The sequence below is a fragment of the Periplaneta americana genome, chromosome 7 (genome assembly GCF_040183065.1).
Source record: "Periplaneta americana isolate PAMFEO1 chromosome 7, P.americana_PAMFEO1_priV1, whole genome shotgun sequence".
NCBI classification, from domain to species: domain Eukaryota; kingdom Metazoa; phylum Arthropoda; class Insecta; order Blattodea; family Blattidae; genus Periplaneta; species Periplaneta americana.
The window spans coordinates 139,702,114-139,724,923 of NC_091123.1; the positions used below are offsets into that span (position 1 = coordinate 139,702,114).

Here is a 22,810-nt window from a genome sequence, read left to right on the forward strand (position 1 = left end):
TATTGATAGTCTCGAAGTAGCCATATTTTGTAACTATTGACTGTTTCTGATTTGTAGTAAATAATAGAGCCCTAAAGATACGAACAAAGGTGCTTCATAAAAATCCAAGTTGCAACATGCAACTCAGTGCTTTAGGGCATTACAAGAAGCTTGTGGGAGAGAAGTCCTACCATACCGGTACTGATACTAACTATTGCAAGTTGAGTGGAAGTGAGACATTTGTTTTCAATCAAGACTTGTTGACATCCAAAGATTGATCAGTGAGAGAGATATTCAGAAATGGTAGTGCAGATGGAGTCTGCCATCTTCCAAGAATTTGGCAATGTATTGTTGAAATGGCAGGAATGATACGAAGTATGTAATGTCAAAAGTAACCTAAATAAATTTAGTGTAAAATAGTAACTACGAGTATGTTGCCATTACTTTTCGAATGCCCTGGTATTAAACCATACAAAATCGACAAAACAATACAACAGGCAGAACTTATGTGAACATTACTGAAAGACGTGTGACACAAAATGGGTTAAATGGTCCCAAATGTAAGCCATTAAAAACAAACCAATATCTTCACTGGAATAAGTCCATCGCTTATGATTGAGAGAATCTTAAGTGGATCGACTTGTTCCCTGCCTTCTTTCACATGTCGAATAGTGAAGATACAATCCAAACTATGACCATAAATGAGGGTTTGCGAGAGTTGTGACTATTTTAAACACGTGGTTATACATATCACGAAATTGTACAACACTCTGTGAATGAAATTTTTAATTTTTTGCGTATATATCTTTTCAGTCATTTTTATGGCAGATATTCTGAATGAATAGAACCTATTAGTGCCATTATTCATAAATTTTAGATCGTTTCCGATTACGAGTATGTTTTATTTGAGGTAAAGTTATGTAAGTACTGTAACACTGCACAGTCTATTCTTGTTTCATTTGTTATGAAATTATAGACCTATGTTACTGAAATAGAATACTAAGAGATAAAGTTTTTTTTTAAATTGTATAAATGATATAGCCTATTATCATCCATTATGGAAATTATTGGTGAGGCATGAATACACATTAAAAGTAGTATTCCTTTCAAAAATTATCGTATTCTAATGAAATCTGACAGTCCTGCAATTTTTATTTCAGCCACTATGAAGGTATATCCGGATTTCTTCTTGTATCGAGGTGGAGTATACCATCGTTTTGGCTCAGGAGTCCAACATCCTAGTGGTTACCATTCAGTACGTATAGTTGGATGGGGTGAGGATGTGACTCAGGGAGAACCAGTCAAATATTGGGTAAGCATGGATTCTTTTACAACTGTGGTCAACATTTTAACTTCAGTAAATTTTTTATTTTCTATGTCATATTTATTCATCATAGAGTTTAAACATACTCAGCAACATTAATGCTTAGAAATTGATGTAAGTTTTCGTCTTAAATAATTCTTTACTTTGTAGCCTCGATTTTCTGGTAACTTCAAATTTTTTTATGGAACGTTGGTATCAATGAAGGACAGTTATTTACATATCTTATACTATTCTAGTTTTGTTATGATAATAGTATATTCTGCTCATCTGGGTTCAAATTCCGGTTGATCCACCCAGAATTTATAGTGTGCTAGGTTGCCCATGTTCCAGGAAACACACCAGTTCCTTTGTGACATCCCAAAAGTTTTCCATCTTCATCCATTATGAGAGCAATGTAGACTCACCACCTGTGATGTACTCTGCATAGTCTCTGATGAATGAAGTGATCTATGCTTCTCGGCTCTAGCGACATCTATAAGCTGCACTCATAGATTTGGGGCAAATAATCATAATCATAATCATTTATTACATCCACTGATCATATGCATGATATGGGACATGTCATATTTACAAACTAATAATAATTAATTACATAATATACATAAAAGTAATAACTATAATTAAATGCAACACAAATACAAGTATAAAAAACTTGAAACTTGATTGAAGAAAACTACAGGTCGGTAGATTTCGGCTATAAGTCCTGTTTGCAGTATGTCTTGAAGTCAGGAGTCAATTTCAACCATCACGTCTTTCATGAGAAGACATCCTCCTCAAAGTCAGGATCTGGAAAATAGGAAATAAAGTTTTTTGAAGTAAGGCGTTCTTTTTCTATTCAGTTATGACAATTTTCAATAACTTCATTTATACTGTAAAAGCAGTTTTTGATTAAAATTTTTATAAAGAGCTTTCTTAAATTTCTGATGAGCGGATATTTCTGTAAGATAATTTGGTAGGCTATTGTACATAAGAAGACCAGCATGAATGAAACTGTTTTTATATAGAGTTGTGTTAAAACTTTCAATAAAAATATTATCTTTATTTCTTGTATTGTACTGGTGAGTGTCTGGATTTGTAGGAAAGCTATGCAAATTATATTTGATAAAATGTAAGGTTTCATAAATATAAATACAGGGTAATGGCAAGATATGTAATTTTTTTAAGAATGGTCTGCAGCTGGTAGTTTGAGACACTTGAACTATGGCTCTAATAGCTCTCTTTTGTAGTTTAAATATTTGGATTGCATTGGGTGAATTACCCCAAAAGATTATACCATACGTTAGGATAGAGTGAAAGTATGCAAAGTACAATGTGCGAGCAGATTCAATAGATGATGCTCTTATTAGTAATCGCAAGGCAAAGCAAATTTTACTTAATTTCTTCCCTAGTTCCTGAAGGTGTACGGACCATTTTAAATGTTCATCTAGCCATATACCAAGAAATTTTGTATTGTTAGAATATTGAATTGTTTCATTTTGATACTCTATGACCGGCCACTCAGAATTATTATTTTGTGAATGATGAAAAGAAATGGCTATGGTTTTTGACTTATTGATTACCAGTCTGTTTCTCTCAAACCATTCCACTAGTTGATTTATTGTCTTTTCTATAAGAAAACGCATCGTATTGACATCTTTTCCTGATAAAAAGATACTGGTATCATTCATCTGCAAATAAAGTTGGTTCTCCATGACCGATGTATGACTCTAAATCGTTTATATATATATATATATATATATATATATATATATATATATTTTAATTAGGTTATTTTACGACGCTTTATCAACAGCTTAGGTTATTTAGCGTCGGAATGAGATGAAGGTGATAATGCCGGTGAAATGAGTCCGGGGTCCAACACCGAAAGTTATCCAGCATTTGCTCATATTGGGTTGAGGGAAAACCCCGGAAAAAACCTCAACCAGGCAACTTGCCCCGACCGGGAATCGAACCCGGGCCACCTAGTTTCACGGCTAGACGCTCTAACCGTTACTCCACAGGTGTGGACTATATATATATATATATATATATATATATATATATATATATATCAAAAAGAGAATTGGTCCAAGAATTGAGCCCTGTGGAACACCATTCCCTATGCAAGTTAAAGGTCCTGCCATTACACAAGAAACATATTATTATGTGCTTTTAGAATTTCAATACTCGTGATCTATGCAAACAAAGCTTGTTGTTCACCTTGTCTCACGTTTTCTGGAAATTTTTGTGCAGGCAGGCATCTAACTATTGTCATTATAATGTAAAATATTCATAATGTATTTACTGTGTGTTGTATACAGGGCACAATTTTAAATTTTCAAGTTAATATAATTGATTTGCGATGTGATAGTAGTGCAAGAAGGTCTGTCTTGAGATCTTTCGAGTAAAGATACCCGTACTTTAGCATTTTGTGGCCCCCTGAAAGTCCGGACACATTGTATATTAATTAATAAGGCTATTTCAAGTTAGTATCGCAAATGTGTGTTAATAAAATTCACATTCAACGTCCAAAATTATTTTCTTCTTTTGTATGTGTTCGTCATCCTCAGAACTTCTTGCTGAGGTCATTCTGAACAAACAAACTCATATGAACATGGCTCTGATTTTCAATAAGTAGGCCTACTTACAGTATAGAATGTTGGAAGTTCCTTTCTTGAATCTGCATACATTTTTGTGTAGTACCTTAGTCTAAAGGAAGAAATATCATTATTTAATTTCACAGAGAAGAAAAGAATAATAATACTGAGTGACATATTTGTGTCTAGTAGAGCTTTATCTACCTGTGCAAAATGATCTTTACAGAAGATTTTTTAAATTTCATTATCTGCTTCAATAGGTTTGCAGGCCTTTCGTCCACTACCTTTTATCCACAATTTGTTTCGTCCATTACCTTTCGTCCACGTTCTCTTGTCTGCAACCAATTGGTCCATACAATTTACGTCCATCCATACATTTTGTTCACACCTTTTATGTCCATAATCTTTCGTCCATCTTAGAATACATACGTTTTTGTGTTTCCCACCTACAATTACAACACTGGAAACATGGTTATGGAATGTGTACGAAGCAGTCTTGAGTGAGGAACAGAGGCTTAACAATGCCATCGAAGATTGGCATAGTAAATTAAAAAAATTCATGGTTGTTCAGCATCCCAGCATTTGGAAGTTTTGGAAGTCTTGCTGGATGAACAGGAATCAAATGAGCAGGTGATTACTCAACTGTTGGGAGGACACATGCGAGTCGTGCACCATTAAGTCAGCCATATGTCAATAATCATGAACGCATCAGGAAAATGGTTATATGGTATGAAGACTACAAGAACGATGGCCGGCTGGAAACATATCTGAGAGGAATTTCATATAGTTTAAAAATTAATCCTGCTGAAGTTCTTCAGGAAAAAGAAAATGATGATTAATCATGTTTGTAATACAACAAAATATTTAAATTTAAGTACTGTACCGGTAAATTACTTTTTCACCAAATGAATTGTTTCATGTCATCTATATTTTTGCCATAGTGGACGAAATGGTCAGTGGACGAAAATATAATGGACGAAGCATGAAAATGGACTAAATGGTCAGTGGATAAAAAAAAAGCATACGAAATGTAGTGGACCAAAGGCCCTATAATGACTTCAATACATTAAGCTCCACGTTTGTGGATTGTGTATCTAAGTGACTTTCAAAGATAATGGAAGCAATCACTGGATGCCTTCACTTTGCATTACATATGTCTGATCAAGCTGTGTTTAATAAGGCTGCATAGATGCAAATAAGCTACAAAGTCTGGTTCATAACAATGTATCGATATTTCTGAAAACAGCAAATACAAAGCTATCGGTACGTAACTGTTTGCAACTGGATTCATGATTATATGAACTTTTCTACCCCACACAACACAAACACACAGCATTTCGATCCATGGTACAAAGACTCATGAACATTCCTAAGAGCCAACAAGATTATAAGTAAGAAGAAATACACATAATCGAATAAGTTACATAGCATAGGAAAATGGACATAACCCCAACATAATAGACAACATCATAAGAAAGACTAAACGCAAACAAGAAAACGCAACACAAACACAAGAGCAAAACAAATACATCATACTAACGTATGAGAACAAGAACACATACAAGATTGCATCATCTTTCAAGAAACTAGAATACAACATTGTATATAGAACACAAAACACACTACAAAAACATCTTAACACACAGACAAGACACATAAACAAATACAACTCAACAGGTGTATACAAATTATCATGCAACAGTTGCAACAACTTCTACATTGGACAGACTGGAAGATCATTTCAAACACGTTACAAGGAACATATCACAGTCATAACCAAACCACACAACAATTCAACATACACAGAACACATCACAAATTCCAATCACAGCTACAGCTATAATAGACACTGACATGAAAATTACAAACATACAAAAACACACTCACAGCACATCTTAAACACTCAACTTAATTTCTAAACATACACTCCTTTTGACACAATCACGAACACACCCCACTACAACAGGAAACCAGAAGATAGTGCCGGATCTCTTTACCTTTAGGCTTCGGACAATAACTGATACCACGTCGAAACTAGTCAGCCAGGCAATTTTTATAATATTAACACAGTAAAGAAGTTATTGTAAATCAGTGATTATACAAGTGTTAAAAGAGTGTACTAAACAGTGAACAATAATATCGTAGTAGTAGTAGTAGTAGTAGTAGTAGTAGTAGTAGTAGTAGTAATAATAATAATAATAATAATAATAATAATAATAATAATAATAATAATAATCTGTCAATAGACTTGTATGCAAGTTTCTAACTGTCTCAAAATATTTAAACTACATCAAAATCTAAAAAATTACAAATTGATAGAGTGAAATTGTACAAAAAAACTGAGAATAACAACGATTATCAACTATACTGTACCACAGTCTAGTGTATACAGTCGCGAAGCTCAATACGTAATAAATATGCAAACATTAGATAGTTGCTCACCACTAGGACCGCTAATATCGCCTCATTACAGGCAATGAAAAATAGTACCGTCACAGTCTATTGTTTCTAGCAGCCTCAAAACTCAAGCTTCCTGACTGTATACAGTACACTGTGACTACATAGATTGGAATTGTACGAAATAAAAACAATATAACAATATTTACAATGAAATACCAGTACCGTATATGATTATCATCATACTTGGTTAGTCGTAAGTAGACGCACAAGCCAGTAACTACACTTTGCTTCTGATGCTCAACATATCAAATTGAATACACAATAGTATCACATGGATACCGAGAACATCTCATTCATTCCAACCGACACAATGATTACAACATAAAACATCAGTTTTAACTCAACATTAAAAGATACCGGTACATGTGTATCGTGATATACTACAGATACTACTCCCGAATGTCAATTATAGTTGAGCATACGATGGTTAACACACGAATATAAAAACATCTCACTTGCCCCATCAGCAAGCCAACTACATCATTTGACTTCAGACTTTACGACTCAGCATTTAGTAATACGTCTGCATTACAAATAATTTTATAACATACTGTATTCATTATTGTTCAATATATTGATGCGCACGCTTACACAATATGTTTTATATGTAATTATTAATGAAAGTTTATTTGCAATCGCATAATGTGTCTAAATATGAAGTAGTTAATAGTTCTTTAAGATATTAATGTATTAAGATTCAACTTTTGTGTGTTAGCACTAAACTATAATTATGCTATATTTCTCTATCAACGTAATACACAATTATATAGCCATGTAGGCTTGTGATTTTAACATTTGACCTGATTATGCTTTAATATAATTTGTATGATCAATCTAATATTTGTCCTATTTGCACACTATGCTGGATATTTACACATACTACTACTCCACTAAGATCATTATTTTTAAACATGTGGTCAGATTCTTTTAATTGATTTTAGATTTGATATTGTAAATACTTGTATCTGAAGATGCCCCTATGAGGGCGAAAACGTTTGTAAGATGATGCAACATGATGTAAATATATACATACAGTAAAACATTGAATTAATTTGTTTTATATTTGTGTTAAGCCATAAGATTGAAAAAAAAGATTTAATATATTAATATATAACATTAGTATTGGGCTTAGCTGACCATTCCAAAAATGAATTGTAAATTATTTTAGCCTTGGTCGTCCTACACTTCTTCTTCCCCTTATTCCAGTACCCTTCAGGATAGTTCAATTCCTCCCATTCTTTTCACATGTCCAACCTAGCTCAATATTAACGCTTTTATAAGTCCATGTTGAATCTTTTGTACACTACTTTTAACACTTGAATATAAATAATTGATTAAATGGTGATCTTACTCGTGTTAATTTTGTAAGCATGTGCGTCCTACAGCTGTTTCGGTGCTTCTTCACACCATCCTCAGAGCCTACTACATCTCGGCGTCATCTTGAACTTCGCTGCCTGTTGTGTGGGTGCATTCGATTGTTGAAAAGTGTTGAAATGTGGTGTCAAATAGCGTGTGTGTTCTGAAATTGATCTGTGTGTTGAGAATTTGATCAGGGTGTGTTTTAGTGTGTCTGTATATTTCATATTGTTCTAGTGTGTTGAGTTTTTGGTTTTTGGGTTGTATGTGTAGGATTTCCATGTCTGTGTTTATGTTGTTGTATGTGTGGTTAGCATTAGTTATGTGTTTGGCGTATGTAGATGTATTGTGTCCTCTGGTTATTGCTTTAATGTGTTCTTTGTATCGAGTTTGGAATGATCTGCCTGTCTGTCCAATGTAGAAACTGTCGCAACTATTGTGTTAATTGTGTAAGAATGTGCGGCTTACAGCTGTTTCGATGCTTCTTCACACCATCCTCACAGGCGTATACAAACTCACATGCAATAGTTGCGACAGTTTCTACATTGGACAAACAGGCAGATCATTCCAAACTCGATACAAAGAACACATGAAAGCAGAAATATACAGACACACTAAAACACACCCTGATCAAATTCTCAACACACAGATCAATTTCAGAACACACACACTATTTGACACCACATTTCAACAATCAAACGCACCCACACAACAGGCAGCGAAGTTCAAGATGACGCCGAGATCTAGTAGGCTCTGAGGATGGTGTGAAGAAGCACCGAAACAGCTGTAAGCCGCACATGCTTACACAATTAACACGAGTAAGATCACCATTTAATCAATTATTTGCTTTAATAGGTCTTGTAATATCCAGGCGATTTAAGTTTAATGAATTGTATATAGACTGAAATTATAGAAAAGAACTGAAAATAGCAATTGCAAATGACTGTACATATTATAATACTTACTTACTGGCTTTTAAGGAACCCGTAGGTTCATTGCCGCCCTCACATAAGCCCGCCATTGGTCCCTATCCTGAGCAAGATTAATCCAGTCTCTACCATCATATCCTACCTCTATTATAATACTACAAGAATTATAAATAGTTACATCATATAATATAAAAACAATACTGCTCCACTCAGTGTGATATTAATACCGGGATGCATTTAACTTTCAGCTCGTTGCCAATTCATGGGGCAGTCACTGGGGTGAGAACGGTTTCTTCCGAATTCGAAAAGGCGTCAACGAATGTGAAATCGAGGACTTCGTTCTGGCCGCGTGGGCTGACACTCTCGTCCAGACAATTCCAGCCAGCCCACTCACTCCGAACAATCGACTCAGTAATAATATCTAAGATTATCGACAAAGCAGCCAGGGCTGCATGATGCCATTCACACTGCCATAACCAATGAAGGCTTGAGTAGAATAAGCGCTGCAAAGTCCTTCGCTATGATACCAACCACATCTTGTACCAGTAACATGAGAACGAGAGCTGGGTAAGGGGACAACAGACCACTCAAATTATGACTCTGTTCAAATGGAAAGAAATAAGGCAAAACTGAAGAATTTTGTACTCTTCTTTTTCTTACTTTTCATTGATTTATCTTGTTGTCGGCAACCTGGGTCACTCCATCTTTGTAAAGCCTTCCAGGATTACTTTGTCTTTGTGGAGTGTTGTTAATTTCACATTTGTGTTGGGTGCTATTTTTTATACATATTCATTCCATTAATGTTTCCTTGTCTTGATCCGCTCTCCAGTCTCTTAATTTTGTCTCTTACAATTTTTACAGTTCTTTTGAGTGTCTTTCTTGACTATCATTTTTGATACATGTTATATTCATATCTTTTCTTCTTGATCCACTCTCCAATTTTATAAATTTGTCTCTTGCTATGTTCGCATTTTCATTGGATGCTGTTCTTGATAAGTGTTCGTTCCATTCTTAACTAATTCTTTAGATTCACTCTTTAAGGTACTTATCTACTCTTGGGAGAAAAATTTTCAGTTTTTATCCAAATTTTTAAAACTTTTTTTTCCCTGATTACTTAACACATAATTAAGAATTTTCACACAATATAAACCCCTCAAATATTTTTTGGAGGGCAGGAGGGCAAGTTTTTAAAGAGAATACTGAAATTTGTTTGTTTTAGTCCTTGGGCCGCAGTTTTTACGTTAGAACAAATTTTTTTTCACTATCTTACTCCTAAAACAACACAGAATAAGCTGTGAAAACAGTTTTTCCCTATCTTATGTCATTAAGGAAAAATTACATTTTTATTTTTTGAAAATTTCAAACATAAAAATAAAAATTTAAGTTCTTGGAGTTTTAAATTAACTTTCTTAAGCAGTAGGATACTGTTTGTAGTTTGACACTTAGCTACGTTAATCAGCTTCATTTTGGTGCAAAAATTATGAAAATATATCAATTTTAAGTTGCACTTTGTTTTAACATAAGTGTTGTAAAAAGTTGTAGGACTGAACATGGAGAAAAATCATCTACATCCTGAAGATATAAAAAATTATAAACCAAGCACACAGCTTCCTGACTGTATGAAAAATAATACAGTCAAACTGTACTGCCAAATTCTAATTGTTATTACACGAAAAATATATAAAATTGGCAGAATGTGACGGATTGACACTTGCAGAACTGCACTTTCGGTTTAAAGAAAGGGTGCTTCCGGTCAATAAAAACTCAGCTAATTAATTAATCAAACATCAGACAGACAAAACTGACATATTTTTGAAAACTAAAGACTTCAAGCTTTCAGATGACAAAGAAATAAAAGAATATCATTTTTTAAGGAAAATTGAAAATTCAGGGTAGATTCACTCTTTAATCATATGACTGCTTTAATTCCACCAAAGGAATAACTTAAAATTGGATTCTTTTAGGATTCAACATAACTATGTCACTTCCCGAAAATCATATCGTGATGAACATATTTTATTGTCACCCTGTCTTCAATGTCGAATCCAAGACTCTATCCTCAAGAATTATTTTACCCTTACATCTTTGCTTTTTACTGATGACATAATCATGGTACCGGTACCATCATTTCAATATTATCTTTCTAAAATTGAAAATAACTTATTTCATATCTTACAGTTTTCGGTTTCAGCAATGGATATCTCAGTGTATCCATTCAGATGTCAGAACTGATAGGAAAAAGTGCTACAATCCTTTCTAAACTAACAGGAGGTCATGACTGGTAGTCGAACTGTATAAATTATAAATTTTCAAATGTTAAACAGCAAGAGAAAACGTCAATATCAGATAAAAATACTATTGAATTTTGTATTTTAAATTGTATTGAGAGTACCTGTACCTGTATCATTAGTTCTTTACTTAATTTGAATAATGCTATATTTTTTTAGACATCACTTTTAATGTGAGAACACTGTATCTCTCCCAAAAAATCCTATTTGCATTGGTAACATAAACAAAGCTGCTCATTAGGGAAATGCAGAAATACCTGTAAAGAATTTTTATGTTACCTACAGTATTATTAAGGGTTTATGTTTCTGGAAACAAAATACTTCAGTTGTGCTGAATTTAAGAGGAAGAAGATTTTACATATCATTTCTAGTCCGCTATGAACAATATGGCTTGTGATCAAAGTGTACTGTTTTGACATCCCCTTTCAAGAATCATTACATGCAACATCCAATTTCTTGTACTGTGCTACAAGATTTGTGGAATTTTGTGTTAGCATTGATGGTTTGTTGGTGGTATCATTTCATGTGGTATTGGAACATATAGAGAAATAAGAACATTTATAACAACGCGGAAGCAACAGATTTACTCTGAAATTCAGAGATTTCACTGCCTCGACTGCTGTTGCAATGTATATGACACAGTATGCTCTGGACACAGTTTGCATACAGTTTCTGTGTTGTTGATATAAGTTGGTTGGTTTGTTTTTCTGTGATGCCACACTTTGACTATTGGCTATATTATCCCTACTTGTTTTACAGTGTCATGCTATTCCTTGACATGTTGTAAATTATCATATTTATTTTAATTGTAAAATAATTTTGACTTGAGGTGATAACTAACGAAAATATTTAAATTCTTTAAGCTTAACTGTGACGGTATAACCAAAGCCATCGTTTCTGGCGCGTGAAATAAGTAATGGGAATGTAGAAAGTGAGTATCTTATCTTTGCCACAGTCTATGGATGAGAAAGTTGACAACTGTGATTGGCAGATTGCTGACCTCACATCTGTTTAGGAGGTGGTACCACTCTCATTTCTAGTGGCAACAGATGCTACTGACTGGACAGTGTACTCAAGGACACACCCCAGAAATGCAAAGTGCGAGAGATTTTTGTCTTTGATGCAGACAGTGAACAATAAGACTGACAACTGTGATTGGCAGATTGCTGACATGATGTGTTGGGTGGTACCGTTCTCAGCTGCACTGGCAACAAGTGCTCACTGAACACGCACCAAAAACGCTGGAACTGGCTGTAATTAGTTCTCTGTTCTTTAGACTTGTATGTATTAAGGATACAGATCTTTGTTACGTTAGTTAATGTAATTACAGTCATCAAATTATTTACAGTTTTTAATACAAGATAGAATTTTTAAATGCTAGTTATTCTAACACTAATTTCAAGAATATGTGATCGTGATTAGGTGAGAATGATGTATAATTATTAATAATTACCTTTAATTTTACCATTCGTTGTTATTACGATCAATTATTACATTTCCACATTAAGATCGAAGTACATACCGGTAATAATGTATTTAACTGCGACGTAAAAGAAAAACAGCTTTATTCTTGTGCTGTAGTAAAAAGTTTAAAGATTTCTCCGCCATCCCTTCCAAAATTATATTACCGTATTCCTTTTGCTAACAGAAATAGATAATAAAATCATTTGGATATTTGGTTTTATATTGTAATTATGGTCGATGTCTATGATATTTGTAAGTAAAATGTGTACCTATGAATTGAAAATAGGAAATTAACATTATTAATTCAAGAGTTATCAACAACATAGACTTTTTAATATAATTAAAACAACTTCCAATTATTCTAGGTAGAATGTGATTTTAAAACTACAGAGATGATTCAGAGTTGATGAATATTGATAAGATGATGACATAGTAAACTTGAAATAAGAATGTAAGAAGAGATATCTGTCTACCACATTATGTACTAGTGATTGAGTCATGATTGCTCTTATTAGAAGGTAAAGCTAAATGTCTGATATATTATATATATTATTTTAATATACCGAAGTACATATGATATTTCCATGCAGATATTCTGCGTCATCATACGATGAAAGAGTAATGGAACGGAGAAAAAGTCTCTCTAGCGCCGGGATTTGAACCCGGGATGATATGCGTAAATCACTTCGTGATTTAAGACGGCGCTTATTCCGTCGGATCCCGGCCAACTAGTCACTCATAACGAGTTCACCTCAGCACATGTGTGGATTTCGGTTCTACGTTCATAGACATCTATGACGTAGTGCAGAGGGCGGCCACTAGGGGGAACCCAAGAGTTGGAGCTTAATCTGAGACGATTCTGTCCAACGCTGGGGTGGTATCCGGTGTGGCTTAGTGGATAAAGCATCAGCACGTAGAGCTGAAAACCCGGGTTCAAATCTCGGCGCCGGAGAGAATTTTTCTCCGTTTCATTACTCTTTCATCGTAAATGTCTGAGCTATGGCTGTATCCTTAGAGTTAAAATCTGTGTACAAAAATCAAAGAACTATCCTACAGTTAGTTTACAACATGTATAAATTTGAGGTGAGAATTACGTGCACTTTCTTATAGTACTAGTGATGGAAAAATATAGTAAAGATAATTAATATTAATAAACATAGGAGGGATAATGTAGCTTGATACATGCATTTCTGTAACAATGCATGATTTTTTCAGCATAGCAAGTATACCAACCAGCATTGAGATTTTTAAGGGCTTTATTGCTCAATCAGTTTATATTTTTAAAGGACTGGTAATCTATCGACATAAAATTGAGGTACATTATCATGTAATTAAATAATGCGTACATAGATTACATAAACTCTAAAAATATAACTTAAAAATGTAAAAAAAAAAAAGTGTACTTATTGGATGTTTTGTGTGAAATGAGAAATGTTTAACTAAAACAATTGATTATAAATATTTATACATAGGCCTACGTCGTAAAATTCTAATAGTTTGAACTATCCTTTTATATGTATTATTAATTTCATTTGACTTACAACATATGATCTTGCATATTTTATTCTTTAAATATGGATGTATCATATATTCCTGAAAGATAAAAATGAAGACAGAGACTTGAATGTCCAGAGGAATCTGTTTCAAGCTGGGGAGCATTACCATCCTAGTTTATAACGGAGGAGAAAGATTAACTTATTACGCAATTTTGTTTTTCATTACATTTCTTATTAGAAATCCAAGAGAATTTACTTTGGTCTCCCTACTTGAATACCTATACCAAAGGACAGTAATTATATTTTTATACTTATTGCTTAAGAATGCTCTTGTCTTTTGAATCTTCGTTCATTGTTTAACATTTATTGTTAGAGTGTCTTTACATCCTGTTCCTCTGTATTATAAAGATTCCTTGTATCGGTATAATGATTTAATCCTTATTTCCTACAAAGGAAACAGAACTTTTATTCAGTCCATTTGATTGACAGATTTAATATAGGCTAGTATCATTTTTCCCTAAATGAGCTGCATGGTATATCGTTCAAACATGAACATGCATAAATGTAACTCTTGGTCGATACAGCTTAAATTTCTTAATTGAACTCTACTACATTTGTGCCAGTATTTTACACTGGAAGTATAGTATAGTATTAAGTAAAGAGTGAACTCCTGATGTACCTGTCTTTGGGAATACACTAAAATTGTTATTTTCTGAAGTTGTTTACTCGAGATAGTTAAACTGCATCTTTTTGCATTCATATGCATACATGTTTCCTGGACAAAAAAATAGTATAGTCATATGGTGGTAGTTCCAAGACTACCACTAGATGTCAATATAATACTCCTCATTTAGCATAGTATTAAATAGTGTAACATGGAAAAATTGTAAATATATCGAATGATAAGATCAGAATAAAATAGGCTATGTCATAATAAAATTGACTTCACTGTTTTCAAATAATGATTGAATACGAAACATACAATATATATATATATATATATATATATATATATATATATATATATATATATATATATATATATATATATATATTGTATGTTTCTTATCTAATCCATGAACACTGTTTAATTGACCTTACATGTGTGATTTAAAAATGATTGAATACAATTATTTGTTCTTTGTTTTTCAATCTTTCATAAATAAAATATAGAAACAGTAAGTTTTCTTCCTTCACCTGTATTGCATTTTGTAAGAATATTATAATGTAAAAAAATGTGTAAATATAGCAAATCATCATCATCATCATCATTGTCGTCGTCATCGTCGTAAATAATAATCACTCATAATCATTATCATCGCTCATAATAATTATTAGCATCACTCATCATCATCATCATCATCATCATCATCATCATCTCATTATAACCACAACTTCTCCTCCTTCTTCTTCTTCTTCTTCTTCTTCTTCAAGGTCAATATTGATTTCTTAAAACAAATCACTTAACATTAAATGAACAGCAAAAGTTTTACTCATTCTTAAACAAGATTATATAGATGAAGAATATACTTGAATTCTAATTTTGTATTGCAAATCAGGATCACCTTCTAAACATGGAAATAAAGAGTATCAGAACGCGATTTCTCAATCACGCCTAATGTAAGATGTTATTTAATGAAGCGAAATCATTTCAAATCTGTGGCATTCAAGTTTGGTACTTATACTCTGCAAAGGGATTTTTTTTTTTATTGATATTATGCGATTTCTATGACTTTTGGTTTGTTTTCTGAACTGTTGTTTAATTTCGCTAGAGTAGATGAATGAATAAGTAGGTAAATTATTTATTGAATTTATCTCTCAGAATAGACTCTTTTACTGTCGTGTTTATATTCTGTTATTACAAAATGTAATGGGTGACAAACATTTTACGATAACCTAAATAGGTCCAAGTAAAACTGCAGTTTGGTTTTATTTACGCCACCAATCCAGAGAAGTCTGATAAGCAACTATGGTTCTTAATACTTATCTGGGATGGAATGGAAACTCTGATCGTTTTCTCATTATTGTGACACCGAACATCAAGAGTTCACTGGAATACATTTTTATACTTTTTTTTAATATCTGTCAGTAATAACTTGAGGATATACTTGTAAATTTTGAATGTGTATAGCCCCTGTTATTGTTATATTCTTCTAAATATTGTACGAAAAAGAACGTTGTGGTGAACAAAACTTATGTAATGTAAAAAATGTATTTAAAATTTTATTATTAACATACTACAATCCTTTTTATTTGAAACGATATCCTTTCAATCCTCTGTTCAGATTCTAAAATATGTTTATTTCTGGAGCGTGGACAATGGATCAAAATAATTCAGCAATTTTAGAGTCAGGAAACATTATCTAAAACAATTGTGTTGAATGATCAGAAAACCTCAATGGAATATTTTGTTAAACAAGTGCAGAGGTCCACAAAACTTTAGCAGTAGTAACCTCATCACCAGATATCTGATTCTAGGGCAAATGCCTATTATGTTTCTTTAGGAGAAAAGTAAAAATAATTATTAATATTTGTGTTTCATGGAAATTGAAAGGTATTCAAAGAGTTTTATAGTGCCCTAAAATGCCCTAAAACGGTTATTAGAGCCTAATTTGTTAATATTCGCCTAAAAATGCCTAACTCACTGTAAAGTTTCGCATTTTACTCTTACTTTTTATAATTTATACATGCATTCACTGCGAAATTTAAGGCATTTAAAAAGTGGAAAGTTTGCTTCACACCGGCCATGAAACCATTGATAAAGGAAACAAAATGTTTTGAATCTCACGACACTCGCAATAGATTTCACCGAATTTAATATGTTTGGAGGCATAAATGCCGACAAAGAACCAACCTTAGTTTTGAAGCAGGCAACAATCACAACATGTGCTGCTACCGATTCAGAGATATACTATACTATAAAAATGACTGTTTTCGGTCTGAAACCGATTAGCTGTACTGCCCTTCAGAGTGTCATAAAATCACAATTTTTGGAGAAAGAGTGTTTTTGAAATATTTATGAAAAGTCGTAAAACTGCGAATTAGTAGGGTAAACCGTTACAAAATATTTAAAAGAATGGCCCTCCTAGTGTTAACACTACCAGGAAATGCAACAATAAGTGGAACTTTGTATTTTTGTCCAATTGAATCTCAATAACAACGGTTCATTTGAATGCTCGTTAACAGTTGCTCTTTCCCTCACCTTATTTGTGTTGAGAAGTTTTGAGCGGTAGGACGTTTTCCTGTGAAGTTTAACGCGATAATGCCGAAAAATATAAGTGCAAAATCTACATTGATCCGGCAATGGCTAACAGAATATTCAGAATTCACTTATGATGGAAAAATAATATTCTGCAAGATTTGTAGCAAACAGGTATGTAACAATAGTTGAAATATATAAATTCTATTAATTTTAATGAGTAGGCCTATAATATTTATACATTGACTGAGCTATCCTGAGGTATAATTCTTTTTAAGACCACTACACTTTAACCTTTTAAATTCCGATAGTTAAAGTATTTGCAGGTCATTAAAATTTTGATTGTTCGAACCCACTAACTTTGTGATAGAAATACGGCAATACAACAATTAAGATTTTATTTTAATTCAGTTTACTTTACATTTTTAGATTTCGCAAGAAAAGAAGTGCCACCTAAAGCAGCATGTGCAAGGAGCGGCTCATAAGGCTAAAGCTCAGCAGAAAAATCAACTGCAACAAACTTTACTAACACAGCCTACTTCATCCAATCTCAGCAGTAATTTCTATGCTGATTTAACCAGAGCGTTTGTTGCTGCTAACATTCCCTGGAATGCAATTGAAAATCCGGTTTTAAGACAGTTTTTACAAAAATACTGCAAACAAAATATCCCATCTGAGTCGACCCTAAGAAAAAATTACTTAGACAGAATATACAATGAAACTTTAGCTTCCATTCGGGAGGATATAGGTGATTCTTACATATGGGTCTCTGTGGATGAAACCTCAGATCCTATGAATAGGTATATAGCAAATATGGTAGTAGAAAAACTTAGTCCTGATGGACCTTCGATTCCACACCTCGTATGTGTTAAGGAACTTTCGAAAGTGAATAGCCAAGCCATTGCTTATTTTGTAAATAAAGGCCTACAGTCTTTATACTCAGGTAATATAGACGATTCTAAAGTTCTGTTGTTTTGTACTGATGCTGCCTCATACATGGTTGCTGCAGCTCCACTTCTTAAAACATTTTATCCTAACCTCACGCAAGTAAGCTGTCTAGCACATGGCCTTCACAGGGTTTCTGAAACAATCCGGAATGAATTTCCTCTTGTCAATTCGTTTATTTCTAACACAAAAAAATGTTTTTGTAAAGCCCCATCCAGGATTTCAATATTCAGAGAGAACTTTCCAGATATCCCACTCCCACCTCAGCTGGTTGCTGCACGATGGGGAACCTGGATTCAGTCAGTGGTGTATTATTCTAAGTATTTTAAAGAAGTGGTCACAGTTATTGATAAATTACCTGAAACTGGTAGTGCAGCGTGTGTGAAAGCAGTGAAAGGTTGTCTGAATGACTCACGAGTGAAAAACGATATTGCCTACATAACATCAAACTTTTCTTTCATACCTGCAAGCATTGAACAATTAGAACGTGAAAAACAATCTCTTTGTAGCCAAATAGCAATAGTAAAGGAAGCTCAAGTGAACATACATTCTGCTTTGGGCGAAACTGGGAAAAAAGTTAAAAATAAGTGGGACAACGTATTAAATAAGAATGTAGGATTTTCATTGTTGGAAAAAGTATCAAGAGTGATATCGGGGGAAAGTGTAAATGTTCCAGTAAGTATTGATGTTTCTATTGTACCTAATTTAAAATTTGCGCCCCTCACATCAGTTTCGGTTGAAAGAAGTTTTTCTGCTTTCAAAATGATTCTCAGTGACAAAAGGCAAAGGTTAACTGTGGAGAATTTAGAAAAAATTCTGGTGGTGTACTGTGCAGATAATTATAATAAAGTCCGGTAATCTTGATATCAATAATCATTATTTCATTAGTTTCAATATATTAAATTTGTGCAGCTCTGTTTATAAATATAATATAGTATTCTTATTTAATGTTTAAACATACTTTTTTTGTGCGTATTTTAGTGTATAACTAAAAATTTCAGTGAAAGAAATAAGTATGATACCTTGATGTGCCTAAAATGCCTATTTTCATTAAAATAGAGCCTAATTTTACAAATTTTGAGCTTATTTTAGGCGCCTAAAACTGCAGTTTTTAGTGCCTAAAAATCCGATGTCTACTCATCACCAATAATTATTTGTGTGTGTGTGTGTGTGTATATATATATATATATATATATATATATATATATATATATACACCGTGTTCCGCTTATAAGTATAATAAAAGAAATAGTTATAATTTCATAACAATGCATGCAAATGGGTTAAGATTGGTACCATTGTAAAGAGGAAATTGGGAAGTTTTAATCCATTGTTGTTACTTATTTTTAGAAGACTCACGCATGCGCAGATCATTAAATAAGAGAATTCGTATCGTATCTTTAGTCAGTCAGCATGTGGACGCCACAGCAGAAAGCCTTTTGTGTGCTGTCATTAGCAGAACATAGATCCATAATTCGTGTACAGCGCTTGTTTCGCCGTCAGTACAATCTTAGACCGAGGGAAGCTGTACCGACGTACGTCTCAATAATGAAATGGGATAGGCAGCTCAGAGAAACAGGAAGTTTGTTGTCTAATGCAGGTAAACATTCCAAGCGTAAAGTGTCTGACGAAAATGTCGAACGCATTCGCGAGGCATTTCAGAGAAGCCCGCGGAAATCCATTCGACAGGCTAGTGTGCAGTTGAACATCCCACCAACAACAGTGCATACAGTGCTCCATAAAAGATTGCGTTTGCGAGCGTACAAGCTGCAACTTCATCAGATGATTACGCCGAATGATAAACTGGAACGAAAACGCTTTGCAGAAACAATGTTGGATAAAGTGGACGATGACGACACATTTCTAACTCGAGTCTGTTTCTCAGATGAGGCAACCTTCCACGTCAGTGGAAAAGTAAACCGACACAATTGTCGCATCTGGGGGTCGGAAAATCCAAGTGTCGTAATTGAACACCAACGGGATTCCCCTAAATGGAATGTTTGGTGTGGGATCATGCGTGACAGAATCATTGGTCCCTATTTCTTTGCTGAAAAGACAGTCACTGCAAACACGTACCTGGATATGTTGCAACTGTATGCTGTGCCACAACTCCCAGATGGAGCAATTTTCCAGCAAGATGGGGCTCCACCACACTTTGCCAACATGGTTCGCACATTCTCAGACGAACAATTCCCTGCAAGATGGATCGGAAGAGGATCACCGTACATCACATGGCCTGCCAGATCACCAGATCTAACACCACCTGATTTTTTCCTGTGGGGGTTTGTTAAGGACCAGGTCTACAGGACGCCAGTACGTGATTTGGCAGACTTACAAGAAAGAATTTATGCTGCTGTCAACAATGTTACACCACAGATGCTTCATAACACTTGGGTCGAGGTTGAATACCGGTTGGATATTTCCCGTGCCACCAATGGAAGCCATGTTGAGGTTTATGGAACATAAGGTAACAAAAATTCCCAGTTTTCATTCTTTGTAGCAGTTGGTTTCAACTATATACTTGTATTAATTCAGAAGTTATAGCTATTTCTTTTGTTATACTTATAAGCGGAACACTCTGTATATATATATATATATATATATATATATATATATATATATATATATATGTGTATATGTATAAAATATCTACCCACTTCACTTGCGTGATTTGATTTCCGCATATTGCGGATAGATGCCAGAACTGTGACTTATTTTCAAGTTTCACACCACTTCTGCGGACCAAACTATGGATGATGTGTATCTGTGGAGAGTTACACCAGTACCGTGTACTAGGGTGAGTGTATGTGCAAGTGTTCGTGTAAGTGTAGCGTAGGGAATGGTTTGTGGTGGTGATGATGAAGATCAGGAAGGAGAAGGGAAATAAATCCTGGTGCCAGCATGTAGCCTACTCCTGTCGGATAGCACCCAGGAGGCCATCAGGCTTAATGTCCTTATCCGACTCACCAATAATTATTCTAGTTTGACTTTTGAAGCTTTCTTTCAAGTCCTTTGTCTTTGTTACAGCTTCTCTATTTGCCTCATAATTTTCAAAAATTATTTTGAGCACCAGATACACGAAGTCTTCTTCTTTTCTGGTCTGCACTATTTGCTGATTTTGTCATCATTAGCGTCTTTTTGACAAGAGGAGAACCACCCACTTTGATAGTGGCACTATCTTTGAGACGTGTTGACGTTAGACGTCTGTGGAGTAAAGATAAAATAATTAGTTTTCATTTAATCATTAAAAACAACTACAAAACAAACCAAATGTATTTTAACTATATCTTATGAAAATATTTCTCAGAATGGTTAAATGCAGATTATGAAACTTAATCGTTATTAATTATTTATTATTATTATTATTATTATTATTATTATTATTATTATTATTATTATTATTATTATTATTATTATTATTATTATTATTATTATTGTCACAATTGGTTACTGTTATTTCAAATGACTACAGTACTTTTGTTTTCTAATTGCAAATGATCAAGAGGGATTTAAAAACCGTAATAAATAATACATAGAAATGAATTGAGGTGTATAGTTCCAAAAGTCGACATCTGCCATTTTTATGAAAAATGAGTTACGATCACTTCTTATATCTTTGGGTTGAAATACATTGGAAAAACACTTTTTCATCCTCAAAAACTCGATATTTCTAACATAAATCAAGCTTTAAAATATGCAATTTTTTCCAAAACCCGACTTATTTTGTTAAGGTATTGTTCCAAAACTCGACATATGCAGTTTATTCCAAAGTCCGACATTTACACTTCCATTGTGTGAACTATAAAGGCCAGTAACGTTCCAGAAGTCGACAACTTTGCTCGAGACAAAGAAAGTGTGTGATTTCTTTATGCCACTAGTGTTTTCTTTTAGAATATCATAATTCTTCAGTGCACGGAACTTACTGGGAGGTTCAACAATGGAACTTTAGCTAAACAAGAATCTGCTTCATTATATTGGTACTTCAGAGCTGTGCAGATTTTTACAACGTGTTGACGTGTTGTGTGAGCTTCTTATAGAAGTAAAATTTTCATGGAATCTCACATACAAATTTCGCCTTCAGAGCCTGGGCGTGGAAGAAAGAGAGTCGGTGATATAAAGAACTAGACAAAACATAGAAAAGGGATAGGAAGTTAAGTTTTATGCTAACTGTAATGTTTGTCTTTACAGTGATTATTCCATTCTTGCCTGTATTTGATAATTTTTTGTATTGATTATTGGTAGCTACTCTCTCAGAACTCAAAACTTTACCCATAAACCAATGAAGTTTCCTAACTCAGTGTGATATCAACCACTTTTACAAAGTGTTTTACAGCGTCCCTAATAAGTTGGTTCAAGATGAATTCATACTGAATGCACAACAGCTGATTATCCTAAAACATATTTTGTTAACAGAACAGTGACACATCAGGGGATGGGAGCAGGTCGTGTTCTACCAGTTTACCGACAAACTTTCTTAAAAAATCTTGCAAGTGTCAAAGAATTGGGTGGGACTTCTAAGTGGCATTTAAAAATTGGAATTCCGCCAGTAAAAAAAGAAGAGAAGAGGATACATGTAGCAAGAAATGTGAAATAAAGTGATATGCTATGAAAGGCTTAATCGAAAAATTAGGTAAAATTAGTCAGCTTCATTTCTTCCATACCAACGGATAGAATTTTTATGGAATTCAGAAGGAGGCAAAGAAGATGAACATTATGAAATCCGAAGATTACTACAATATCTTCAACAACAATGACACCATAAACGAGTTAAGTATAGACTGTCCAGTTTATGAC

At 33.7% G+C, this 22,810-nt stretch overlaps 1 protein-coding gene across 2 annotated transcripts in view; it reads left to right on the plus strand.

The window, feature by feature from the left end:
- Swim (Secreted Wg-interacting molecule) overlaps positions 1 to 16,109 on the plus strand; it is a 168,378-nt gene extending 152,269 nt beyond the window's left edge. For both annotated transcript variants that reach the window (XM_069831384.1, XM_069831385.1), the window contains exons 7-8: positions 1,140 to 1,291; positions 8,873 to 16,109. In XM_069831384.1, coding sequence (XP_069687485.1) covers positions 1,140 to 1,291; positions 8,873 to 9,049 — 329 coding nt within the window. In that variant the 3' untranslated portion in view covers positions 9,050 to 16,109. The remainder of the gene's footprint in view (positions 1 to 1,139; positions 1,292 to 8,872) is intronic.
- The last annotated feature ends 6,701 nt before the right edge of the window (positions 16,110 to 22,810 follow it).